Source organism: Hibiscus syriacus, unplaced genomic scaffold, assembly GCF_006381635.1.
Source record: "Hibiscus syriacus cultivar Baekdansim isolate YM2019G1 unplaced genomic scaffold, ASM638163v2 tig00116969_pilon, whole genome shotgun sequence".
Taxonomy (NCBI): Eukaryota; Viridiplantae; Streptophyta; class Magnoliopsida; order Malvales; family Malvaceae; genus Hibiscus; species Hibiscus syriacus.
This window is the reverse complement of record NW_024063493.1, coordinates 154,701-180,194: the sequence shown is the minus strand read 5'-3', so window position 1 is coordinate 180,194 and position 25,494 is coordinate 154,701. Positions and strand designations below refer to the sequence as shown.

At 36.3% G+C, this 25,494-nt stretch overlaps 1 protein-coding gene and 3 pseudogenes across 1 annotated transcript; 2 read left to right on the top strand and 2 right to left on the bottom strand.

The window, feature by feature from the left end:
- Window positions 1-8,455: 8,455 nt before the first annotated feature.
- Window positions 8,456-9,291, bottom strand: LOC120191453 (EPIDERMAL PATTERNING FACTOR-like protein 2). The gene is made up of 3 exons (XM_039194401.1): window positions 8,967-9,291; window positions 8,813-8,847; window positions 8,456-8,723 (listed from the first exon to the last, which is right to left on the bottom strand). The coding sequence occupies exons 1-3, from the start codon at window positions 9,076-9,078 to the stop codon at window positions 8,466-8,468; spliced, it is 405 nt and encodes a 134-aa protein (XP_039050332.1). The 5' UTR covers window positions 9,079-9,291; the 3' UTR covers window positions 8,456-8,465.
- A 4,025-nt stretch (window positions 9,292-13,316) lies between these two features.
- Window positions 13,317-14,833, top strand: LOC120191451 (annotated as a pseudogene).
- Window positions 14,834-20,217: 5,384 nt separating this feature from the next.
- On the bottom strand, window positions 20,218-22,113 carry LOC120191455 (annotated as a pseudogene).
- Window positions 22,114-22,531: 418 nt separating this feature from the next.
- Window positions 22,532-25,185, top strand: LOC120191459 (annotated as a pseudogene).
- Window positions 25,186-25,494: the final 309 nt, after the last annotated feature.

Sequence of the window (25,494 nt, the reverse complement as noted above, 5' to 3'; positions counted from 1 at the left end):
ACTGAGCCAGTTCAATTATTTAAGTAAGATCAAGGTCAGAGTAAAGCATGGTCCATACCTTGGGATGCAAGTCTTTAATTATTATTATTTGTCATGTTGAAGCAGTTTTTCTTTTCCATCAGTACAAACTACAAAGACGTATTCATTTCCATCAAATTTAACGGCACGTGAAGATTGTTACTTTGATCCATTGCTAATGGTGGCGAATCTGTGTTAAAAGAAAAAAAGAGGAAAGAAGAAGAAGAAGAAATGACATCATGAGTTAATTTGGATATTTATCCATTCGAGGTGGAATTGACAAGTCTTGTAACATATCTTGTAACATAGGAAAAAACTGTTTGCATGTTTATCTCTTTTAAATGACAAATGTCGTCACCTTTTCATCAAAATTGACAAGTCTCTGATCTCATCTCCCCACTCAAAAAAGGGGTAAAATTTTACGACAACGAAGATTTATTAATAACACTTTAATAGTATGGAGTTAAGGGTATCTTAATCTGTTGGCTTTTTTACCCCACTAACACTGTTTGTTTTTATTTTTACTTTTCTAACACCGTTCCACCAATATTTCCAAAACTAGCACCATTTCTGCTGAGTTGGCAAAGGCGCGTCCCCGGGGGCGCGCTTTACCCGGTTTTTTCGCTGAGTTGGATGCCACGTGTGAAAGGCGCGTCCCCGGGGACGCGCCTTTGCCAACTCAGCAGACACGTATTTGTTTTATAATAAATAGTTTATTTTTATTATTATTATAAATTAATAATATATTATGTAAAATGTTTCGATTATAATGTAAGAATTATCAAGTTTCGAGTATTTTTGATTTTGATTATCGATCTATTAATTTTATCAGTTAATTATTTAAATGTTATCAATCTAGTCATCTCATATCAATATTTAACGAAAATATTGATGCATAAGTTAATAAATTAGTATAATTACATATTTAATCTTCAAGACTTACATATTTTATAAAATTAGTCTTATTGAAAATTTAATTTAATAAATTTAATCCTCCAATCAGAACATAAAATGTGTCATCGTATACATAAATTTTTTAATAACTTTTAATTTGTTTAATTTAATATTTTCTCTACTTAGAAGGTGGAATTATTATTATATTTTAAAAAAAATTATAACTAATAATATTAAATATTATATTAAATAAATATATTAAATATATTTATGTATTTAAAAGTTAAAAAAATTATTTAGGTGTACATACATTGACAAATTATATAAATGCAATAACATTAAATTATTAGAAATAAAAACATTCATTTAAAACTTTAATTACATAAGAGTTAACGGTTATATGATGATAACAGAGCTGGACATTTTTTTCTATTGTGCCCGATGTTTCTACAATGCCCACATCGTTTTTGTTCTGTTGACTTCTCCCGAATATCCATATCACAATGTATTCTAGTAGATTTTGGACGACCTGAGTCCCTCAATAGCAATGGATCTGGGACAATTGTAAGCCAAGTTTGAATCTCATTTGGGTCTCTTTCGTTTCCTATGGGCGGAAACTCAAATTCATATACCTTGAAAACTTGTGAAAGTTGGTATACGGGATCAACATAATTTTGTAGTCCAAATGCGAATGTGAGCAAGCAGCAATGACATGAGAGCATGGATATTTGAGTGCTTGAAAGAAACCACAATCGCACCACCTCTCTTGCAGATTAACTCTGAAAGAGTTAGCTTCAATCCCTTGAAGCGGACGTGGCATTTCGGTTACACGAAACAATTCACGGGTGCGAGAAAAATTTGTAACTAACATCCCATTTGATGTAGCCATTTTTTTCTGTAAATCGGCTACTAGTCTTGGGTGGTAAATATGTCCGTTTGCATCCAAGTAAGAGCTTGTCCACCGAGTTTTGCAAAGAGTTGACCCAAACGAAAATAAGTCGTTTTGACCAACGCCGTGACTGGTAAATGACGCGCCCCCTTTAAGGTTGAATTTATTGCTTCAGCCAAGTTTGTTGTCATATGACCATAGCGATACCCCCGTCATATGCATTTGTCCACATTTCTTTGCTGATGTCCATAATGTACTCGCACCCCTTCTTATTTTTGCCAAACAACTCTTGTAGCATCGACTCAAACCTTTGAGGTAAGAGTTCGTAACCTAAGTCATTAGGAATATGTAATAGTTAATATGAAGTATAAATAAGTAATAAGAAATTGATAGAAAAATTGGGAAAAAGTAACATACCCATCCGCACGACTAACTGACGTTCATCGTTCTTCTTGTATTTTCCGTAATAGTTTGCAGCAATATGACGGACACAATAACGATGTTGAACATGTGGAGGTCTATACATTGTACCCAAAGAGTCCATTGCTGCTTTTATCCCGGCTCCTCGGTCTGAAATAATGCATACTCGTTCCCTGGTGACAACATGTAAACGTAAATTTTTAAGGAAAAAAGCCCAAGACTCAGTGTCTTCTCCTTGAACGAGGGCAAACGCAACAGGAAGAATATTGCGGTTTCCATCTTGGACCACAGCCAATAATAAAACTTGCTTGTATTTCCCATACAAGAAAGTACCATCAATTTGGACAATTGGTTTACAGTACTTGACTGCATTAATACACTGAGGGTAAGTCCAAAAGACTCGGTAAAATTGGCAGCGATCGCGAACCATTCGATCATTCACGTAATGATGTTGAGTTTCGAACTCAACAATTGTCCCGGGATTAAGTCTTTGCACAACATGAAACCAACTGGGCAGCTCGTTGTAAGAGGAATCCCATTCGCCATGAAGTTTGCAAATGGCATTCTGTTTTGCCAACCACGCTTTTTTATATGAGACAGTGTACCCATATTGGGACTGTATAGCAGAAATCAACACTGCAACAGCTATATGAGAGCTTTGCTTCACAATGGGCATGATTGCTTGACAAATAATGTTGGAGTCCAAGTTGGGATGATCCTGGTTTATACCTGTTGCACAACATGTATGAGGACCGTTGTATCTGGTTAGTTCCCATAAGTTGTTCTTCCTCTTCCTCTTTGATACACGGACCATCCATTGACATCCGTTGTGACGTTGGACGCAGTAGCAGACATATTTCTCCGTGTTAGATCGATCAACTCGGGACTGAACTGAGTTACGAATATTGTAACTCTTTATTGCCATCATTGCTTCCTCCTTCGATGCGAACTCCATTCCAATATGTAAATTACCGTCATTGACTGATGATTGAAGTCCATAGTTTCCAACATCAGGAAGATCTGGAAATTCAGGCTCATACATTGCATCATAATCAGCCTCATACATATGTGCAGGAAGTTCGGCTGGTGTTGTATTTATCGGAACGTCATCCTCGTCATCATTAGAATGTACGTTAAACTGTGGTGAGTCAGGTTCAACGAATAATCCCGTTTCAGCACCATCTGCACCTGGCTCCCGAAGAGGTTCTTCTGGTGGAGATGAGGGTTCCTCCGATAATCCAATGTTGAGGTCAAATAAGTTCCTGCTTGCGTGTCCTCCCCTTGAACTTGAGGCCATTATATCATGTGGGATGTGAATAGACTGTCGTCTCGTTGGCATTTCCATATGTAAGTCGAAAACATTGGCAGATGAATGTCTGCCCCTTGAAGTAGAAGAGATGTTGCCATATGGATTATTGGTGAAGCCACGTGGGTTGAGATCATAAGCAGTTGCAGATGAATGCCTTCCTATTGAACTTGATGGCATGGTATATGGCGTTGGATCCGCCATTAATGATGTGAAATCATTACAGATAAGTTGTGTCGGGCTATCAACTTGATCAGTTTGATATGCAATGCCAAAGTGAGAGGAATATGAGAGACCACGAGTTACACGAACCTCAATAAAAGTGGCATACATTTCAATAAGAGATTGTGAACTCCCCATATGAGCATCAACCATCATAGAAACATCATCATCGTTTGAAAGCTGAAATGATGTATACGTGAGCGGAAAAAGTTCAGTAGGAAATCTGTATTGAAGTGAAGATAGTCTTCTCTGGCCTGCTACACGAATCTTTAACGAAATTTTTGTGATTAACTCCTCAATTGTGATGTTTCTCTTCAAGGTTAAGGGGATATAATGATCTGACTCAAAAACAACCCCCTCTTCAGCTTCCTTAATTTCTCCATCATACAAAACAACAGCAGAAAGACGACTCATTTTCAGAGAATTTGAGAATTTAGAGTTTGGGAATTTGAAAGATTGTGAACTGAAGTTTGTTTTGAAAGTTTATAATACGTTGCATATAATAGTTTCTATAATCGGTTCACTATTCACGTGAAGGCGCGTTCCCGGGGCGCGCCTTCCATTATTTCGTCAGAGAATATTATCATTGCCCTATTATGTCATTCATGTCCCTCGGGGACACTAGATATATCAGTACCAATCGGTTCACTATTCACGTGAAGGCGCGTTCCCGGGGGCGCGCCTTCCATTATTTCGTCAGAGAATATTATCATTGCCCTATTATGTCATTCATGTCCCTCGGGGACACTAGATATATCAGTACCAATCGGTTCACTATTCACGTGAAGGCGCGTTCCCAGGGGCGCGCCTTCCATTATTTCGTCAGAGAATATTATCATTGCCCTATTATGTCATTCATGTCCCTCGGGGACACTAGATATATCAGTACCTATTATTTCACTATTCACGTGAAGGCGCGTTCCCGGGGGCGCGCCTTCCATTATTTCGTCAGAGAATATTATCATTGCCCTATTATGTCACTCATGTCCCTCGGGGAATAACTTAAATTTAACTTCTTTTGAATGTTCAACAAGTTAAGAATAACTTAAATTAAAACGTTATGTGAAGTTTGAATAAATTAGATAAAATGTTATTGATAAATTGAATAAATGTGAAGTGATAAGTTGATTGTGACATTGAAATTGTATGGAATGAGCATTGAAATGTGACATTGAATAAATTGCCAATTCACCCCCCTCTTGGTTGATTCCGTCGATCGATGAACTCAACATAAGTTGATTTTAATGTATACGTTTTAATATAGTTTGTTAATGATAAAATCATATGTATGGAGTCCTTTAATTTCAATTTAAGTATTGTGAACTATAATTGGAATATAACTTTTAATTTCGAATACAATTGGAATATTAAGTTGAAATTTAATGTTAAATTTCGAATACTATAATTTATATTTTAAATTTAAATTTGAATAATATTATTTTTATTTTAAATTTCGAATAATATAATTTGTATTTTAAAAACATTTATCAAACATTTAATGTTAAATGTGAATAAAAAATAACATAAAAAAATATGTATGTAACAACCATGAAACATTTAAATAACATAACCAAATTACATAAAATTCTGAAATTTAATTATTTAAATAACATTAAATATAACTGGATCACCGATGTCGTCGTCTCGAATGAGTTCCACATGGCGGTGGTTGCCTATTTCGTGGAGGATTTCTTCGTGGAACTTGTTCTTCAGTCTCCTCATCTTCACTATCATCATCAGCAGCATTTTCTTCATTTGGTGCAGATGACGCTGAAGGGGCTGAAGGGCCTGTATAAAATAACGACCCTGGAGGAGTGCTAGTAACAATCCCACCGCTCCCCGGGAACTGTGGAAACTGTGGAAACATTGGCATCGATGTATGTGATCCAGATGAAGATTGAGGTGTCTGCGGAGAAGCACCACCAGCCAAATAAGATGCATATGAAGCATATGCTAGATCATTAAACATAGTCGTATATGCACCTCCATATGGTATAAAACCCTGCGGGCTAGGCATGTAACCTGGCGGGCTAGGCATGTAACCTGGCGGGCTAGGAATGTAACCCTGCGGGCTCGGAATATAACTGCGGAGATGGCATATAAACTGGTGGGCTTGGCATATGAAGTGGAGGGCTGGGCATGTACCCCTGCGGCATCGACGAATAAGGATGTTGTGGTGGGACTGATGCAGAACTGGTAGCGCATTCTCTCCGTCCACGCGTCGGGGGACGATGATATTGAGACGGTTGACGTCTTTCTCGGCGCCTAGGAATGTTAACCCCTCGTGCTTCCGCCGAAAGTAGAAACGGCTTCCCATTTTCATTAAACCAGTCCATATAGTTATCCGTAACCATATGACCAGTTTCAGCGTAATATTGTCGAGGGGCCAACAGTGTATATCGGTTCTCCCAAAGCGCAATCCAATCTCTGTGTCTCACCACCCAGTTAACATCTTTCTTTCCCCGTCTATCTATGTTATGCACGTCGTCTAAATTTCTAGGAGCTCCAGGAATATATTGCGTACAACCATACTGACGGAGCACGCGATCAACTGGATGCCACTCAATAATAGCATAACATATAAGAGGTATAACCGATATCCATACCTCTAATGACCCTCTAAGGTGGGGTGGGATGCAAGCTTTCACTTCATCGCTCGCATAAGGTATCCACTGAAACTGAAATATAAATATACAATTCAAATAAATAAAATATTCTAATTATATCTAACATTTTAAATTAAAATATTAATAATTAAACAAATTTAAAAACATACCTCAGACCCAGCTTTCGTATCAATAAGTAAACGAATTTCCTCTAAAACAGTAGGTATACTTTTATGGTCCTTTCTTTTCATCGACCACCTATGAAATATAATATAAACTAAATATCACCCTATTTAATTAAAAATATTTAAATCAAAATTTAGTTCGAAAATTACCTCAACAATAAGGGGAATACGTATGGTTCATTCACGATCGGGCATAAGAAAGGCATGCGGAACCACGCCCATGATTGTAGAAGCAGAAGACATCCACCGATAGCAGTTTTCTTATAATTCGTCGCCCGACACATTTCTCTAAAGAGAAATGCCAAAACTGCAGCACCCCAACTATCTTCCAGCTTCATCAAAATCGATCAGATGCCGCAACCACATACAATGCACCTGGTTGCGAGATTTGTCGGGCATCAATATTCCTCCAATTATTCGTAGAATATATGCCCGAGCACATGCCTTTGCTTGATCCTCTGAAGCATTTTCATTTAAAACCTCAAAATTAGCTTTCAACCAAGATAAAGCTATTCTACCTCCATTAAACTCTGGCGGAGCAGCTCCAAGATAATCAATGCACATTGATTGCCAATCACCATCCGCCATACCACATATCATATTTCCGTCGACGGGAAGACCTAGATGCATAGAGACATCCTCCAATGTAATTGTTGCCTCTCCACATGGAAGGTGAAAAGTGTGTGTCTCGGGCCTCCACCTCTCAATCAGTGCAGAAATTAGGACAGGTTCGAGTTTGCAACCGCCTATAATTGTTGCAATATACCCGAACCCAGCAGAAGCCAAATATGGCAAAATACGTTCCGGTGTCGGTATACGTGGATTTTTAATAAAAGTTTCTAAAATACGATCAGCATCCTAAATAATATATATTATAAAAAGTAAAAATTAATATAAATTCATAATAACTTTAAAATAAAAATAAATTTAAATATTAACATTAATTATAAAAAATATTACCATATCGCTAAAATGTCTGGAGATATGATCAATATCCAATCGCAACAGCATTTCGTTTTCCATTATAACTGTAGACAAAACAATATAATTAGCAAAAAATTAATAATTCTAAATAAATAATAATTATATAAATATTATTTTAATAAAAAATAATATTTACATAAATATTTATATAAAAAATAATAACTATTTAAAAAAATACTAACATAAAAATAAATTTCTTACCACTAATAACAAATTTAAAACTCAAATAGTTGGAGAATTTGAGTTATATAGAGAGGAGAAGATGATTTTGGTGTGAAGAATGAGTGAGGGTTGAGGGAGTTATATAGGGGAGGAGGAGGGGTAGTTAGGAAAAACTGATGGGGGCATTTATGACATTTAATGGAAGGCGCGTCTCCGGGGATGCGCCTTCCACACGTGTCTGCTGATATGGCAAAGGCGCGTCCCCGGGGACGCGCCTTTCACACATGGCATCCAACTCAGCGAAAACACGGGTAAAGCGCGTCCCCGGGGACGCGCCTTTGCCAACTCAGCAGAAAGGGTGTTAGTTTTGAAAATATTGGTCGAACGGTGTTAGAAAAGTAAAAATAAAAATAAACGGTGTCAGTGGGGTAAAAAAGCCTAATCTGTTGATGTTTTAACTGTAACTAAAGAAAACACATACTGAAAGGTCCCATGTTTAAGAAGGATACAATCTTTTGCAGGAAAAAAGGCAAAACATTTCATAAAATAAAGGGCAAAAAGTGTTGCAGTGAAGCTCAAACTCAAAGAAAGAAAAAAATGTAGAAACGCTTTACATTATGGCAACCCAAACCTGATATCTCTTCTACCATGCAAGAGAGGAGAGCGAATGAAAACGAGTATATAAGGATAGATGGTCATTTTTTTTCCTTATATCCACAGTTGAAAAAAAGAGGTGGCTTTTATAATGGACAATAGTTTACTTTTACAGTTTACTTCAATCAAGGGTCGTAAACCAGGTTGCCACACTTGCATTTCCAACTTATGGGCTTGTAGTTTGAGATATCATTGCCTCTAGTGTAAGAAATCGAGAAGAACGCAGCCGAGAATTGGCGGGTTCTCCTGTTTTTGGATAGTGTTGTGACAGGAACTTGTATTGCCTCACAGTTGGGGCAAGAACTGCACCTTCTCTCACACCTCGGTGGCCTTGACCCTATCAGACTTCTCATCACCAATTGCTTCTCTTTTTCAAATCCTTTCTGTTTCACACAACATTATTGGACCCTGTCAGTTCTGATTGGATGTTAAGAAATGAGCAGGGAAAGAAATGGGATTTCGATCTTGATACCTGGGCAACCTCGAGCAACCTGGAAAGAGACCTTCCTGGAATAACAAGAAAGCAAGTGTAAAGATGAAGTGGGTTTTCTTTCATTTCCTTATTTCCAAATTGAGATATTGGGAGACTGTTGAGTGAAATTTAGACAAGGAAAGAAGAAAGTTACCTTCTGCAGCCATGAATGTAACTTGGGTGAAGCTTGAAACCAGCAGAAACAGCAAGGAAATAATAAGATGTCTATTTCTGTGGCAGCAAACATACTTGGGAGGGCTGCTCATTTTCTTTTTCTTTTTCCTCAAAGAAAGAAGGGTGAATTTTTCAAATCCTTAAAGGATGAGAGATATGGAGAAAGGGTATTATAGCAGTGGAAGTTAACAGAACCAAAGCAGGGAAATTAAATATAGTCGGCAGTGTAGAGGGTAACTGAATCTGATTTTTTTTTCTTCTTTAAGCGTCCCCAAGCAGAGTTTTTCAGGACTTGAATGCCACCTCCACAACCAGAGTAGTAAGATGGTCTGATTTTTATCTTGTAAATCTCTGAAAGCACAGCAATGAAGGACCTCAAGCGAAAAGGGAAGGACATCAGCCTCGTTTCATGAGCCAAGAAACCAATCTATATTACCAATAATATATATGTATACATCAAAATAAGTGCAGTAACAGTAGCAGGGGAGGTAGAAAAGCAAAGCAAAAAGAATTCACAGTAGAGCCAAAGGAAAAGAACGAAATTGAAAACAAAAACAGCAAAACTAAGAAGATCACACCAATACCAAATGATAGAGAGTTGTCTATGGAAAAATGATTCGATCATTTATGTAATTTCAAAGATGTTATTGGGTTTAGCATTTATCCCTTTCCAATTTGTCCACTCCAACTCGCCATCACGTATTGTATTACCATTTTCCCAAGGAGGATACTATTTTTGGGTTTGGTAATGGGTATGTAAAAGAGAGGATATGGAGCTGACTTCACAATATTTTACCTGCAACTGCAAACAAAACCTCACGCACGCTCTTGGGAATCACCCAATCACACACTTACTCCTGTCCTGTCACACCCACTCTTTAATCTACTTTGCAAAATCATAATCTACTTTCTCCGGTGCTCCTATAAGTTTCATTTCTGTTTTCAGATATCATAATTTCCTTTGTTTATTCAGAAACCCATAATTTACTCTAATCCTGAATTACCACAATAGACCAGTCTCTTCAATAATCTAATAATGTTACTCCAAACAAACACTGAACTTCTGCTGATTGTACTTACGAGAAACAATGAAATTCTAATAGTTGCTGATTACTGTTGCTGATACCTTCTCCATTATTGAGTGCAGTATTACACCAGCATTACGATTTACGGCCTTTACAGGCACAGCAGAGCATTAGAAGAACGGCAGGAGATTGGGCCAAAAGTCCACCTGCAACGTAAAATGCCAACACAAGGAACAGAGTGTGAGCTGGGCTGGGACCCGAATGACCCCATGAATTAATCAATATTATTTACTATATCTAGAACACCAACAACAGTCCAACACCAACCTACGAGGAGTTGCTTGCTCCCGACCTTTTGCTGTTTTGTCTATATTATCTAGCTTCCTTGTGAATCTATATATGTCCACAAACAGCATACTAAATCTCTTAAAAGGTTATTTACATATTTAGAAAATTATATTCATATATAGGTTTCAGATTTCAAAGAAGTAAAGAACTCAGATAACATAGATCTTTCCAACGAGCCAATGACATCTGCTTGCTTTGTGCCTGAAAATAATGTAGGTTTCATGATCAACTTAACTAAGTAATAATATTTCTAGCATTATGTACAGTTCATAGCAAGTAATCCATCTTCACAGCCCAAGCAGGTCGCCCATGGCTATGGCTATTAAATGCTATATAAATTTACATGCAAATGTTCTAACACTTTCAAGACATAAAGGGATACCACCTTCACACCCCACTTTCAAAACCTGCAAAAGTAAATTAATCTTCGGAGTTCCAACCTCCAGCCTGGACCATAGAGCTATTCGCGATTTACGTAAATTAATGAAAACAAATCGGCAACCTTCACAATAGAAAATTGTCGATCATGTGTTGGACTACATCAGCTCCATCAGAATTTTAAAACTGGCTATTGAAATCTGCTTATGAATAACATGGAAATTGGAAATTATAGTTGGAGGATGATGGATTAATAGATTTCCTGAAGTTCAATCTTCATATATACCTTAATTACTTGATAAGTCCCAGTTTATTCTGGGCTGCCTTTATATAAATGCTATAACTATCTTTGGAAGATGGTATTGATGCAGCAGGCTCAACTTGCAGATATTTGGGCCGTACCAAGTAGGCTGAGCTTGACCGGCCCTTGACTCGTACAACTCTACTCATCAAATTAATAAAATCATGGTTATAGTACTCAAATAGTCCCCTAACTACATGACACTACTTTAAAAGTTACAAAATGATTCTTTAACTATAGGGTGTTGTTTTGTTGAGTGTCTCAAATATTAAAAGTTACAGGATGATCACCGACTATTAATTATGTTGTAAACTCATACATTTCGTGCAGTGAGAATATTATCCCTTGAAATTATGACGTTTGGAGGGTGAGTGGGGTGTGTGTGTGTGTTTTTTTTTTCAATTGTGAAAGTAGGCTCTCGTCAGGAAGAAGAAAAAGGATTGCAACAAAAGCGGGCCAAAGGTCCGCAAACACATGGGCCAAGAGAAAGCAGACAAACAAGACCCAAAAAGGTAACGGAAATCTTGAACAACAAAAAGGAGCAGAATAAAAACATCAAAGGCGGACGCCATACAAACAAGACATGCATCAAAATCTTCACCGATTACCCTATGAGTTCCAACCAAAAAGGCTTTTTCATATTTTTTGTCCAAATACTACTTTTTAAAGTCTTCGGCGAATGAGTTAGTGGTGTCCTAACAAGAACAAAAATGCAGGGAAAAAATCTCAGAATTTAACATGAAAATGATGTGATGTGAAAAGGGGTGGAAAAAAATCCGTGAACAGAAAATGTGGAACAGCTTGTGCTGGTTCTTTTACAATAAAAAAAAGTTATTTTACAATATATATGGCTGTCAAACAGGGAAAATATAATAGAACCTGGAGAAGAAAGTTGTCTTGAGCTGTACTAAACAACAAGATTGTCAAAGGGAAGATTGACTTTTACAAAGTTGTAGGTCCATTCAAGCTGCAACGAAAAGAAGATGGTTAATGGTGACCTACTAATTTGACCTTCTCCTTCTCCATCTCAATCTCCACATTTTTTTAAAAAAATTCTTCTGGTAATACTTTAAAAAACGCTTTGGGTTCTGTAATTTTATGACGTCTTGATGATTTTTTTCATCCTACATTATATATGATTTTGGATTTCATATATAATTAAGAGTTATTTATTGGAAAGAAAATGAAAGTGATAAAGGGTTTGGCTGCCTTCAAATATTACTGCACCAGTACCTGAATAGCATATCTGTCTCGCAATAACCAACCTATATAGTATCATATATCGACAGCCAACGATCAAAAAGGTCAATCAAGGTGTGATGTTGACGCTTGACCCTCTTTCTCACCACTCCCATCTTCATCATTGTGCTAGGTTTGTTTTTAATTGTAATTTGTTTTTCATGCTTTAATTATTTTCAATTAGATCAGTTTATCGATAGAGTTGAGTTTATTGTATTTGTGTAATTCTCTGAATGAAATATGTTTGAATTAATTTTCTACCATGTTTGATTATTTCTCTTTTTTTTTTCTCAAGATTAATAGTGAACAATTGATTGTCTTTTATAGAGATGGTGGAAGTGTGGCATTATCTGTTGTTGCCTTCACCAAGTATACGTATTAATCAGGCAAGCAGCTTAGTTCTGCTAAATCCACTGCATGCATGTCACTATACAATTTGGTGACCTACCAAGAAGAAGAAAGAAAGTTCCTTCAATTGCTTCGGCATATCAATCACATTCTCCACATTTTTCTACAGCATTTTACCACTGGATCATGTAATATATAAATGTATCCAGCATAAGATTCCCATAAATGGACTTTGCAATTTTGCATCCAAAAAGAATTTGACATTTGTTCTCAATTTCCACGTTTTCTTCTGGAGTTTTTTCTTAATTAGACTGAAAAATTCACGAACATTTAAATTGATCCCAAAATCAAAGGTTCAAAGGTTCAAAAGTTTAACCTAAATTTGGATTATGACAATAAAAGAAGCACTAAAAAAATTTCTTCAAATTATGACAATAAAAGATACCATAGGTTAAAAAAGGCAGCAGCTTTTATGTATAAAATTAATCATTGATTACTGGTATCATTCTAGACAAAGATAGACAAGTAGAAAAAACCCTAGAATCCTGTTCTAGCATTTTAATTTTTTATATCGAAGTCTTTCTTTATGCCATACTTTTATTTTCTTCTGAAAAAAATACATATATAAATATATATATATATATATATATATATATATATATATATCTTCTGATAAACATGTTTATCCTTTTCCAGCTTTATAAAGCCCCTGCCTCTTTCTCTCTCTCCTATAATTCTTGCTTGAGTGGACGGAGAGAGAAAAGCTCAAAAAGGAATACTAAGTAAAAGCATGGGGAGAGCTCCTTGCTGTGACAAAGCTAACGTCAAGAAAGGCCCATGGTCACCTGAAGAAGACGCCAAGCTCAAGGCATACATCGAGCAGCATGGTACTGGTGGTAATTGGATCGCTTTGCCTCAGAAAATTGGTATTATTTTAAGATAAACAACCCATCCATCACCTCTGCTTGCTTGATTCTTCTTTCTTTTTCCAACTAATTGTTTTATGGTCTCTGATTTGATGAGTTTCTAAAAGGGTTGTTTTTGTACTTTAGGCCTTAGAGATGTGGGAAAAGCTGTCGCCTCAGATGGTTAAACTATCTCCGCCCCAATATTAGGCATGGTGGGTTCTCCGAAGAAGAAGATAGGATTATTTGCAGCCTCTATATCAGTATTGGCAGCAGGTATTTTTGATCCTGAAATCCATTCTTAAAGTCAACAAAAGAGACAAACCCTATGTTTTGTTTGATTCATTTTAAGCAAACGTTTTTTCTTGTCTAAGAGATTACACCTTACATGATTGTTAATAGGTGGTCTATTATTGCTGCACAATTACCGGGGAGGACTGATAACGATATAAAGAACTATTGGAACACGAGGCTAAGAAGAAGCTTCTCGGTAAGCAACGCAAAGAGCATCAGTCTCGTAGAGGTAACAGCTTAAATCGAGCTCTCAAGAGATCAGCTAGTGTGGGGATTCCATGGTTCCAACTGATAACATCAACCAAAGCCCTTACTGGCCAGAGTTGCCTGTGCTAGCGGCGGCGGCGCCCATACAACACTCACGTACTCAAGAACATCAAATTGACCACCAAGCCTCGATGAGAAGATTACTTATCAAGCTTGGAGGAAGATTTTCTGATGATGATCACGTGATTAACGATGGTACAACTCTTCATCAGTTTCCTAACGACTCATCCTCCACTGATCAACATCTTTATGAGCAGACTGTCTACATACCCTCTTCTTCTCCCATGGATGTCTTGAACTTAAACAATAACATCGATGCTCAGTTGTGAACTCTCAGTACATGGATGAAGCAAATATGCACATGCTGCAAGGACAAAACGGTACTTTTCCTCAGAGCTCCAGGAAATGGGATATAGCAACCCACAGAGATTAGATGGAATGGAGTTTATGGGGGAGATATGGTCAATAATAGAGCCGTTAATCCTTGTGAAAGCGTTGGCTGGGCTGATACAAGCTCCCTGGTTGGCCCTCCTTGTGCTGCAGAATACGGAGTCATACAACAAGGAATGCTTCAAGAATATGCTTTTACTGAGATGAGGTACCCAGGAGGAGTACAATAGCATAGGAAATGGTGGGTGTTGAATCTAAGACGAAAAACCCTAATAATAATCTCGTTTGAGTTATATATATATATGCTTGCTTTCATTGTTCGTGCTTAATTAATCAATAATGACTGTAATTTTATATTTCTATTATACTGTTCTCATACTCATTATCTTATGCTGATTGTTGAACTAGGGAATTATGAAGCGATAATGTCTAGTTTTGCCAATGATTTTCTGATGTGCATGCATTTTCTAGCATTGCATATCCATGTTCATATTATTACATGTTACAAATGTTCCTTTGGGATGTCCAAACAAGCCGCAGCTAGCTAGCATGCTAGATTCCTTGAGAAAAATTCATTGTATGTAGCTAGGCATTTGCTAATGAAGTAACACACTAGTCATACTTCCGCAGTCTCATTTATGCATTCCTCTACTGGCTAGAACTGAATGCATGCTAGCAGAAATAAATAAAATCTCCAAAGGCTAAAAGCACATGCCACCGCCCTTTAATTATGAATGTTCCTAGAGAACTAATCATCGACATTTTTATGCCTGTTCTGCCATACATGCAAGCTGTTATACATCTACGTGGCTCTTTTTTTTCTTAGATCTGATCTGTGTATGCTTCTCTACTTCCACTCTTTTCACTACCAACAGCCTTACTGCCTCATGATGCATATTTGATTTTATACCTACAAATATGAATCTAGACTTAGTTTTAAAGTTCAACAGCAAGATCCAGGTGTGTAATGCTTGTCTGTTGGCTCTAGTTACAGCAAAGTAATAATCTATGGCTGTTATAGGAACTGATACATGTATAGAAATATTAAATTAACACCTGAAACCCAGCTTAATTCTCATGAACACTCATCCCTTTGTAAGTATTAATTAGCTCCTGAATGGCATCGGGAAACATGTCAATGCAGAATAATATCCAGGGCGTTCAGGGTCCAAATAGCCCATCCGCCCGTGTGAAAACTGACAAAGCTCATCAATTGTACATAGGGGTGAGGAAAGATACCTAATCAAATTAAAATTTTAAAAAATTTATTGAATATAAACTATCTCACCCCTCATTATACACATATTTATAGCTAGATATAGTCAAATGTAGTGTCAGTATCCTTTTGCTAGATAGATATTGGAGTTTCAGATTACCATTCAGCATGTACCATCGTATGTATATAGCAGAAGCTTGAGCTTCCCGTTTATGTAAATCTCTGCCAAAATGACAATCTCATATAAAAAGCTTTGACTTCTGGTGAGTCGATTCAGTTGTAACAAGTGGGGTGACAAAGTAATTAAATGTGAAATTGTTTGCCAAGTTTTTCTATTGTTTGGTAAGGCATCCGTTAAAATTGGTTGACAATTTCCATAAGCCCTACCTGTTCTTTGCAACGCCTAAACCAACTTTTAAAACCCAAATTTACCACTTTATCAATTTCGAGCATCTCATTCAAATACATTGGCAAGTCAACCTATGACATGCTAGTTTCTAGTCATCATTTCCCCCTCCAAAGCCAATATAAAAGGTCTTATCCAGTTATTGTTCGAAATGTTTACAAATTCCGACACAGTGATTTTGCAGAATGCGACAATTATAAAATATCGGCCAGCCAGACAGGCAAAGGAATAGAAAGGGCCAATAATTCTGAAAACAATTAATTATAGGGCTGGCATGTATATATAAAAAAGAATAAGCAAATTGAAGTTAATTAGAATTATCTGTAAAGCAAGAAAGAATATCCCAGGCGAGGAAGAAGCAGAACAGAAAAGGTCCAAAGAAAGAAACCAAGAATTCCAAACTCGAAGCTTAATTAATCAAAAGCTTAAAGCAATCCTTGATTAAGTTAAGGCCCCCTGTTCCTGGGCTGGGAGACGTTGCCCTAGCCATGACAACAACCAAACGACGACTTATTCCCCTCCTTTCTGGTATTTTTAATATTATATATAAACCTTCTTTTATTAAATAATCATATTATATTAGCCTTGGGGATTTTTAAATTACAGTGATAATGACACTCATTAACAGGAGATAAAATAATCATATTGCTCTAGGTCTTGGATTCGTACGTAACAGTAGGGGAGAAAAAACAATACGACAGCATCATTTTGCTTGGTCAACAGTGGGATTTGGAGATGATCATACTTCCCTCTCGTCCTTCAACTTTTGTCATTGTTTTACATTGCATTTTCTAAATTAATTAATACTATATGTATGTTTCCCACTTGAATTACTTTAAGAACTAAGAACAAGGTACATTCTTAGAAAATCTTGGAAGCATGGATGGGATTTGGAGATGATCATACTTCCCTCTCGCCCTTCAACTTAAGGTTTGGAGCAGGACCGAAGCGCGACGGTCATTCTAAATACGGTTGCAATATAGAAATAAATAATATCATTGGAATACATGTTTGTCCCCTCGAAATCCGTTTCAATAGTGTTTAAATGGTGACCAGTTCGACTAGTGCAATCAATGTTAATAAGTGAATATTCTGCACGATATCGTTTAAATGATTAATGACTAAAATACCCTTGAACCCTATAAAGGCCAAATACTTTAAACTCTAAATTGATCGAAATATTCTCGAGTGTTGAAATAACATGAATATTCTCATGAATTGGATTAAGGGAATGCTTGTGAATTAGTTCTGTAGTACCAGTGAAGCTTTAAATGTTGTAACGACACCAAGGGGTTTGGAGTACAACCTAAGTGTGTCGGTCACCTTTGCTATTGTTACAATATTGGAAGGAATAATTCCTGAGTACATGTTTGCCTCCTCGAGTTACATTCAATGATGGTTTGCGAAGGTGATATGTTCAAGTACACTATGTAGTCGATAGTGAGAAATAAATGTTCGTGAAGTGTTTTGTTCGAATAATCAGTAAATACCGCTTTATTGAAGTCTAATTTGTTGGATAGAAATTGAAGGCCTAATAAATCATTAGAAATCTGGAATACTATAAATTTTTGTTTTATCCTCTTTAGACCAAATTACCATGTTTTCTCCAGTAGCAAAATGAATAAAATGCTTTGGATTGCTGAGTAATGAAATCACTCATGATACACCCAAATCTTAAATAATTCTGATGTAAAGTTTCTGAATACCTTTCTAATGCACCCAAATCCTAAATGGTTCAAAAGCATCATTTTCTAAATATCTGATTTGATCTGTTAATAGTTGAACCCTTTTATAGGGATTTATTTTGATATCTGATCAATGTATAGAAGTTTCATGTTTCCCTTCCTGATTACTACCAAGCACCTTCGGAAAGATATGAATCATCTGGTGTGTTCCTTATGCACATAATATTTGTATGATTTTAAAAGTATGACTCTAATATTTGAAATAAAAACATGATTTTTTATCTCTATTTTCTAATCTTTGATTTTTGATCTCTAGTTTCTGATACCGAATACATCGACTCTTTATTCTGATATTTCTATTTACTGGTTAATGTTTATATTGGGGGTACTATTTGGGATATGTTATGGAGTTTTGTAGGTCAGGACAGATCAAGCTGGTAAATCCTTATGGACCTAAGGTGACCATTGGGTAGGCTTCTAGGTCTATTGGGCCTAGTGGTAAGACCTATGGACCCTAAGGCACTCCCTTATGGTGGATCCTTTGTTTGTATTTAGGGTAAGTTCTTATAGACCTGGGGGCACTCCCTCAGGTGGATCCTATGTTTCGGCTAGGGTAAGTCCGTATGGATCTAAGGTATTCCTTTAGGTTATCTCATACGCCCAATGGGCCTAGGGTAAGTTCTTATGGATGCAATTCTAGAGAACTGCATATGGAGTGTTTTAGTGGAGGGTATTACTATGTTTTTAAAAATTATTTTACTGAAATAAACTACTTTTTGGTTTTGTTGGAATACACTAGACTCCCCAACTACATCTTCTAAATTTGTCTCTTGAATGTTTTCTCCAGACCTGCAAGCATCTTGAGTGTTACCTGAAGAATTAATTAGTAAGACCTCAACTCATCGCTATGACATGTATATGCTTGAATAACTAGGGAAACTTCATGTTGCACCAAATGTCTGTATGTCCTTTAGCATCATCTGGTAGTATATATTATTGAGCTTTCCCAAAGCTCACTCTATTACTTACCATTTCAGGTTAACGAAATTGATCATTTCTAGTATCGACATCAGTATGGGAGTTCCATCGACGTTGCTTGCAGAGTACGGTACATATGTAATTAGGGGGCATGTAGGTCACTTTTATCTATATATTCGAGTTGAAACTGGATTGGATATTGTATATTAATGGACATTGTTTTTAATAAATGTATGATTTTCTGGACTGTGTTTTTACTTATAAAATTGTTTTATGGTGTTTAAATGGTTTATCATAATTTTAAATTTTCTCGTATTTTTACTGTGGGTCAATCTGGTGGCTATAATATAACACATCGGATCTGATCGGGTCACCCGTATCGGTATAGGGGTGTTACACAATAGATAGTACGTCAACCCGTAGAGGTCGACGTCCTTCTGTACCACCTTGTAGAGGTGGTAACGCTTAGTGTCGTAGAGGCTGAGAGACTAATAGTGATAGAGATCTTCTAATTCTTAAGGTTGAGAAATATGAGGGGCGTACTCGAGTGTTCGCTTCTTCTGATTCAATGGAGCTTACTCCTGCCACTAGGGACAAAACTACAGATGATTTGGAGGATGTTGTTGTTGGTTATGAAGCGTTACATTTACTTTAAAGATCAACTGGGGTTCAACCAAAGAATACCTTGTTACTGTATCATTGATTATGTTGCATAATGGAGAGGAGTACTTCAAAGGGCTCACTCGAGCATCCTGTCTGTTGGGGAGTATTGGTATATTCAAACAGAGAATACCGCTATTACTATATCATTGATTATGTTTCATAATGGTCAGTTAATTACTTCTATATAAGAGTGTTTGCAGCTTAGTTTGTTATGTTCGAATAAAAGTGAGTGAGCTTGAAAAAAAACGAGAGATAAGGAGATAGCTTAGCAAAACTTCGTTTGTTTGAGGGGTTTGTAACTAGCCGAAATTAGTGTTCGTTCGTATTTGTATCGTATTTTAGTCATAAATATACCAAGTGTTCATTTACGCTTCCAATATTATTTTTCTTTTAGGTATAATTTTTTGTCTTTTACATTTTGGATCCGTCAAAACCACAGTGGAAACAAGCAACGTTTTAATCAACATCATTTTTCGTTTAAATTGCTTGGAATTTGCCACGATCTTATATCAATGAAGAATTACGTGGGATCAGAAGAAATTCTACGTGAACTTGTGGGGTGGTTTGAAATCATTGATTAACCGAGCCAATGCATGGAAATTTAAGCAAAGACAAATTGATTGATAAGTTTTGGAGTTTAGATTTAAAATATTATCAGTTAAAGAATACATCAAATATTTGATGGAATTAAAAGTATGCCAATGGCAACAAAACAAATATAAATATTTTTAACCAAAACTTAAACTATCAGCTGAAACTATGCGAAAAAAATTTACCATGCATACAAATCAGCTGTATGACCTTAAGTGGAAAATCTGGCAATTAGGAGCATATGAGTTCTTTTCTGTGGCACTACCGAACTTCTGGCCGCTGCTTCATTTCTTCTAAGCTGGATCTGGACAAAGTATCGTGCCCACCAAGTCATGCTCCTCAGCTTAGCCTTCAAATATCAAGAAACCACTTCAAATACCACTCATATCCGAGCAATGAAGAAATCATATCTGCCAACATTTATTTCCCTAAAGATATACTGGAATTTGCCCAACTTTTAAACTATTGACCAGATTGTCTAGTTCATTGAAGTGCATCCTAAGTCGCTAAGTTTGCCAAATTACTATTGAAATTTTACTTGACGGCATTTCAAAGGCCTATCCAACAGTAAATGATAAAGATAGTGACGGCCACTTACTGCCCTTCAATATTGGACACATCTGCAGCTCTAGCTTTCCGCTGACCTGGGAAACCTACATTTGTGACAATCATAAAAGTTCTTGGCATGTCAAAAGGCACAGATTATATCTTTCAAGCGGATATAACACAATAGCTTAATGCATTTTTTTCTTTTCAAAATACAAACAACAATGATCAATGAAAAGTAGAACATGGAGAAGAATAGAGCAAAATGGGTTTGGAGGCCTCGTCTCTGCAGCCCAATATGGATACTAGTGATTAATTCAAAAAAAATGTAGAACGTGGAGAAGAATCGGTCATGATGACATAATACCGCTTGAAATGCAAGGAATGGGTAAAGATTGACAGTATGTCTTAACAAAGAATCAATCATAAGTAGGAAAAAAGCTAAATTTAACAAAGAGTTGGAAGAGTCATGTGCGTGAAACCACCAGCAAGCAAACAAGGATCATTATGGAATAGCAAGCAGATATGACCTGCAAGTTCAGGGATCAGAATAAAACTAAAGCTTCTTTTACCGGTAAACACTACAACTCCATCAGTCGATACCCGTGCAAAATCTGGAAGTGTCTTGTTGAGATATCTTGGAGATAGTAATCTAATGCATCCGAAACAATTACAAGAGGAAAGACTTTGCAACCACGAACAAGAATCAGGGCCAACATGCAAAACTTTCTGAATGCCGCCCCCATATGCTTTCTTCAGAGTAGGTATCGCCCGTACAACCTCAAATATGCAAGAAAAGTCACCTGTAAACCAATATCAAATCCTATCTTAAAACTAAACTTAGCTTATCTAATAGCGCATCGATGCTCCGATGAAACATATCATTAAGATTCCACATCTACAAACAGATCCTCACGCAGTTCACTAAATATGCAGCAATTCCCGAATGGTAAAACACGACCCATATCACATTGTTTAAATGACTATTTTTCTAAACAAGTTTTACCAATTTACCTTCAACTCTGGAAACAAGGCTCTTTAAGCCGGATCCTGCAAGGGGGGAAATTATTACTGATCAACTTAGAAACATAAGAACATTGATTACATATTACATTATTAATCAATGCCAAATAAATTGAACCTAATCAGAAAACCAAACCTGATCCACTATGGAAATACGCAACAATAAGCAAAACGCCCTGAAGATTCATAATAATTAATAAAAAAGAAGTAATGAAATTTAAAAATATACTTCAACGGGAAAAATACCAGGACAGTGAGAATAATGGGGATAAATGGCGGAGAACGAGACTTGGAAAGCGAAAAGAGAGCAGCTCCGCTGCCGGCGTCGCCATAACGTCTAGAGGGATTCACTGGCCTCCTCGACATGCCTATAATTATAGGTTACGATTTTTTACGTTTTTTTTTTCGTTCTTGCTGTAAAACTATTCTGATTCAAATAAAGAAAATCAATTTACAGAAAAAATAAATAATTTCAGTATGATTAATTAGATTACATTTTCTGATGTAGATCCGTAAAACAATAAATAATTAGGAGGAATTTATTATTACCGAGAGACAAGAGACTCAAGCACACGTATATTTGTACGGGAAGAGCCAGAATCGGATCTCATTTGTTAATTTCAATAGGCGCCTCTGTTTGGCGCGTGATATCTCAATCCAAAGGTTTTGATTCTAAACGGGAAAAATTAACCATTATAGTCGGGCCCAATATCAGCCTGATTTTGGCTCAACACAACGCATTAGGTGAACGACACGTGTACAATGCTGCGAAGTTTATCAAGCTTCTGAACTCTTTATTCTTCCATTCCCCTTTTGATGTTTCAACCGTTTAGGCTAATCGATTTTATGTTTGTTATGCTAAAATAAGCTGAGGTTTCTGGGTTTTTTGGCCTTGAATTTTATTTACGGAGAAAGGTTACGCTTTTTCTTCTTCTCCTGGGAATGGAAACAATTGATGTTGATAAAGTTTCTCTTGGTCTGAGCAGCTATTTGTTATAATTTACCATTTGATTGGAGTTGCATTTTGTCAGGTTTATCAGCTGAGGAGGTCTGTTGATTGGGTATTTACTCAGGTATACATAAAAAAGGTTCTTTCACACTTCAGCTATAGATTATTGCGTACTGCTATAGCCGATATGGTGGTATTCTTGAGGGAAAATCTTTGCTTATAATACTTTGCCGTCGGTAACTTCGTTGTATTCTTAAAGGGAATGGTGTAAAAAAAAATTTATAGTTAACCAGGTCACAATTCTTAGAGGAGAGGTTCTTTTCGAACTCCCTTTCAGCAGGAAGCATGGAGAAGGTATAATCGTGGAATGCAAGAAGAATACGAGGAAGAAATGGAGAGAGTGGTAAGTTTTGGTTATGTTGGAGCATCTTTATATCTTACTACCACATTACTTCCTAGAGGTCTTAGAACATGATTTCCAAAGTGTTAGTTTAGGTTTTTATAGTTTATTTTTATAGGCAGTTAATACGGACTATGAAGGAATGATAAGCTGTAACATATAGCATTTGATGATCACAAATACTTGTATCTTGGGAAATTTTGTATCTTTGGAGATATACCTGAACTTCATGTGGCTATTTCCCGCCATGATTCTTGTTGAAGTTATCTATAATGATTTTTTTCTCTTTTTTGGTATAAGTTGGAATAGAGACCTAGGCAGAAAGTAAGTTGGGTGGACAGCAAGTCCTTTTTTGGATAAGCTTTGTTTCATTATCCAAGAATCAGAAAAGCCTGCTACTGTTCAAACATTTACAAACACCCAAACTAATTACATACCAAGAATTCCCCAGTCTATACAAAGTTGGGAATTTACACTATCAACCCTATTTATTATTTCTTCCTATGTAATCTTATCTGTACAGTATCCCTAATCTTTTGCAAAATGTACACTCTTCTCTATATTACAAAATTGTTTCAGTATTAGAGTAATAAGGGATTTTCCTTTCGGTTGCTTATAGCCATTGCAGCACGTATTCCCAATTTCAACAGTCCTGATAATTCCACATAGCTGAAGAACACTTGCCAAACTATCCTTTAAAACGCATTTTCAAAGAACAAATAATTTCTTGTTTCTGCCATTTCCCACATAGCTTACAGATCTCATCAAAACATCAATCTGCATACCTCTATCATTTTTCTTTTAACACGGATAACCTCACTCTATTTAGGCCTCCTATCCGTAGTCCTTGACATTTTATAACAGTTTCGAAAGCTGGGGTACTGAATATTTAGCAATGCATACTGATTACCTTTTTCGTATACCATTTGTGTATCAACTTATCGTTAATTATTTTTTGCTTATCTTTGTAGGAGCGAATAAGGCGCATGCAAAGTGTGTTTAACAGGGAAGGAAATAAGTACAAAAGGAGCTATGAGAGCTGGAGGGGGTATGGCCCTCGTGCTTATCATCAGCACTTCCATCGAGATGACTGGTATTGGAAGGCTGAAGCACAATATACAGACCAAAGAACCAATTTCAGGCAAGCCCTAAGAGATAGTGTGAGCTATCCATTATCACACCACTACTCAGTTTTAGGACTTGACAGGTAATGCTGCTGTAACGTAGGGTTTATAAATGCCCTTTCACCCTCTCATTGTCAGGATATCCAAGAGCTCAACTAGGTATTCAGCCATAATATTTGATAATTCTGGACTTCCTTTTTCCACAGGTGCAGAACACAACCAATACAGAAGATGAAATTAAGGTATACTGAGTTATATATTTATAATGCTTTTACATTGCTGCTTTTGTTTTGCGGTATAATATGCATTTCATTTTTAGAAACTGACTTCATTTTGATATGATATTATGCTTTTTCTATTCCGTGTGACATTTCTGGTACATCATTATCAAAAGTTTATTTGCTATAACTTTATCCATTGTACCGGTAGTTGATTTATAATCTTCTCAACGTAGACAGATTGTTAATTTATGTCTGGTCCATCAAAAACCATCTTAATTAATTAACAAGATTTTGTCAAACTAGGAAGTCTGAAAATCTTATGTGGATTCTTGTGTTTAAGCATGGTAATCTTAAAAATGGTTCAGTCTGTTTCATTGCACTTTTTGCAACCAATATCATATTCCAGAAGATGAAATGCTCTTGCAAAATCCTTGTTGTAAATGCTATCGTATAAGGGTTACTTCATTGCAAAGCTTGCTGGTCTATGTTATATTGTTATTATCATCTATACTTGTATAGCTGGTCAGCTTTCTGTGTATGTGTGTGCGCGCACGCGCTCGCGCGTTTTTAATTGAGTGAAATCAATCAGTGAACTTAATAAAAACTGGGGTTATATTGTCATTACTGGATTCATGTCACGCCTGTGTTGTTGTACTGAGATTACATTATCTATCTGCAGACTGCGTTCAGGGCCAAAGCAAAGCAATTTCACCCAGATCAGAACCAGGATATAAGGTGAGATGTGATGGACAGTCTACAAACTTGTAAATTTTAACAGCGTTGATTTGGTTTTATTATTTGGTGTTATATTTTCAGAAGCTGCGGAGGCAAAACTTAAAGAGGTAATGACCCCTACGAGGCTATAAAGCAAGAAAGGAAGAACATGATGAGGGCATAAATAAATAAATAACTTGTTTATTTGTCCTTGTTATGATCTCAAAGTGTTTATGTGCTTTGTCCTTAAGGCATGTAGCCATATGTATACAAGTTGCTAGTCGATTTTGATGATGATTTAACTGTCATTTTTTTAATATTAGTAAGTTAGGATGGGGGTTGAAAATGAACTTTGATGGTTTTAAGGTTTACTTATATATTTTATTGTGATCATATATAATTATAGTTATGTTTGAAATTAAAATGATTTTTTTTTAGTTTTTGGTAAGTTTGAAAGAAACAATTTTTATTATCGTAAATAAGTTTAAAATTTATTC

Coding starts and splice junctions, on each gene's coding strand:
- LOC120191453 (XM_039194401.1), bottom strand. CDS start 9,078: ATGAGCAGCCCTCCCAAGTATGTTTGCTGCCACAGAAATAGACATCTT. Junction 8,848..8,966: donor TACATTCATGGCTGCAGAAG/GTAACTTTCTTC, acceptor TTGTTATTCCAG/GAAGGTCTCTTTCCAGGTTG. Junction 8,724..8,812: donor GGTTGCTCGAGGTTGCCCAG/GTATCAAGATCG, acceptor TGTGTGAAACAG/AAAGGATTTGAAAAAGAGAA.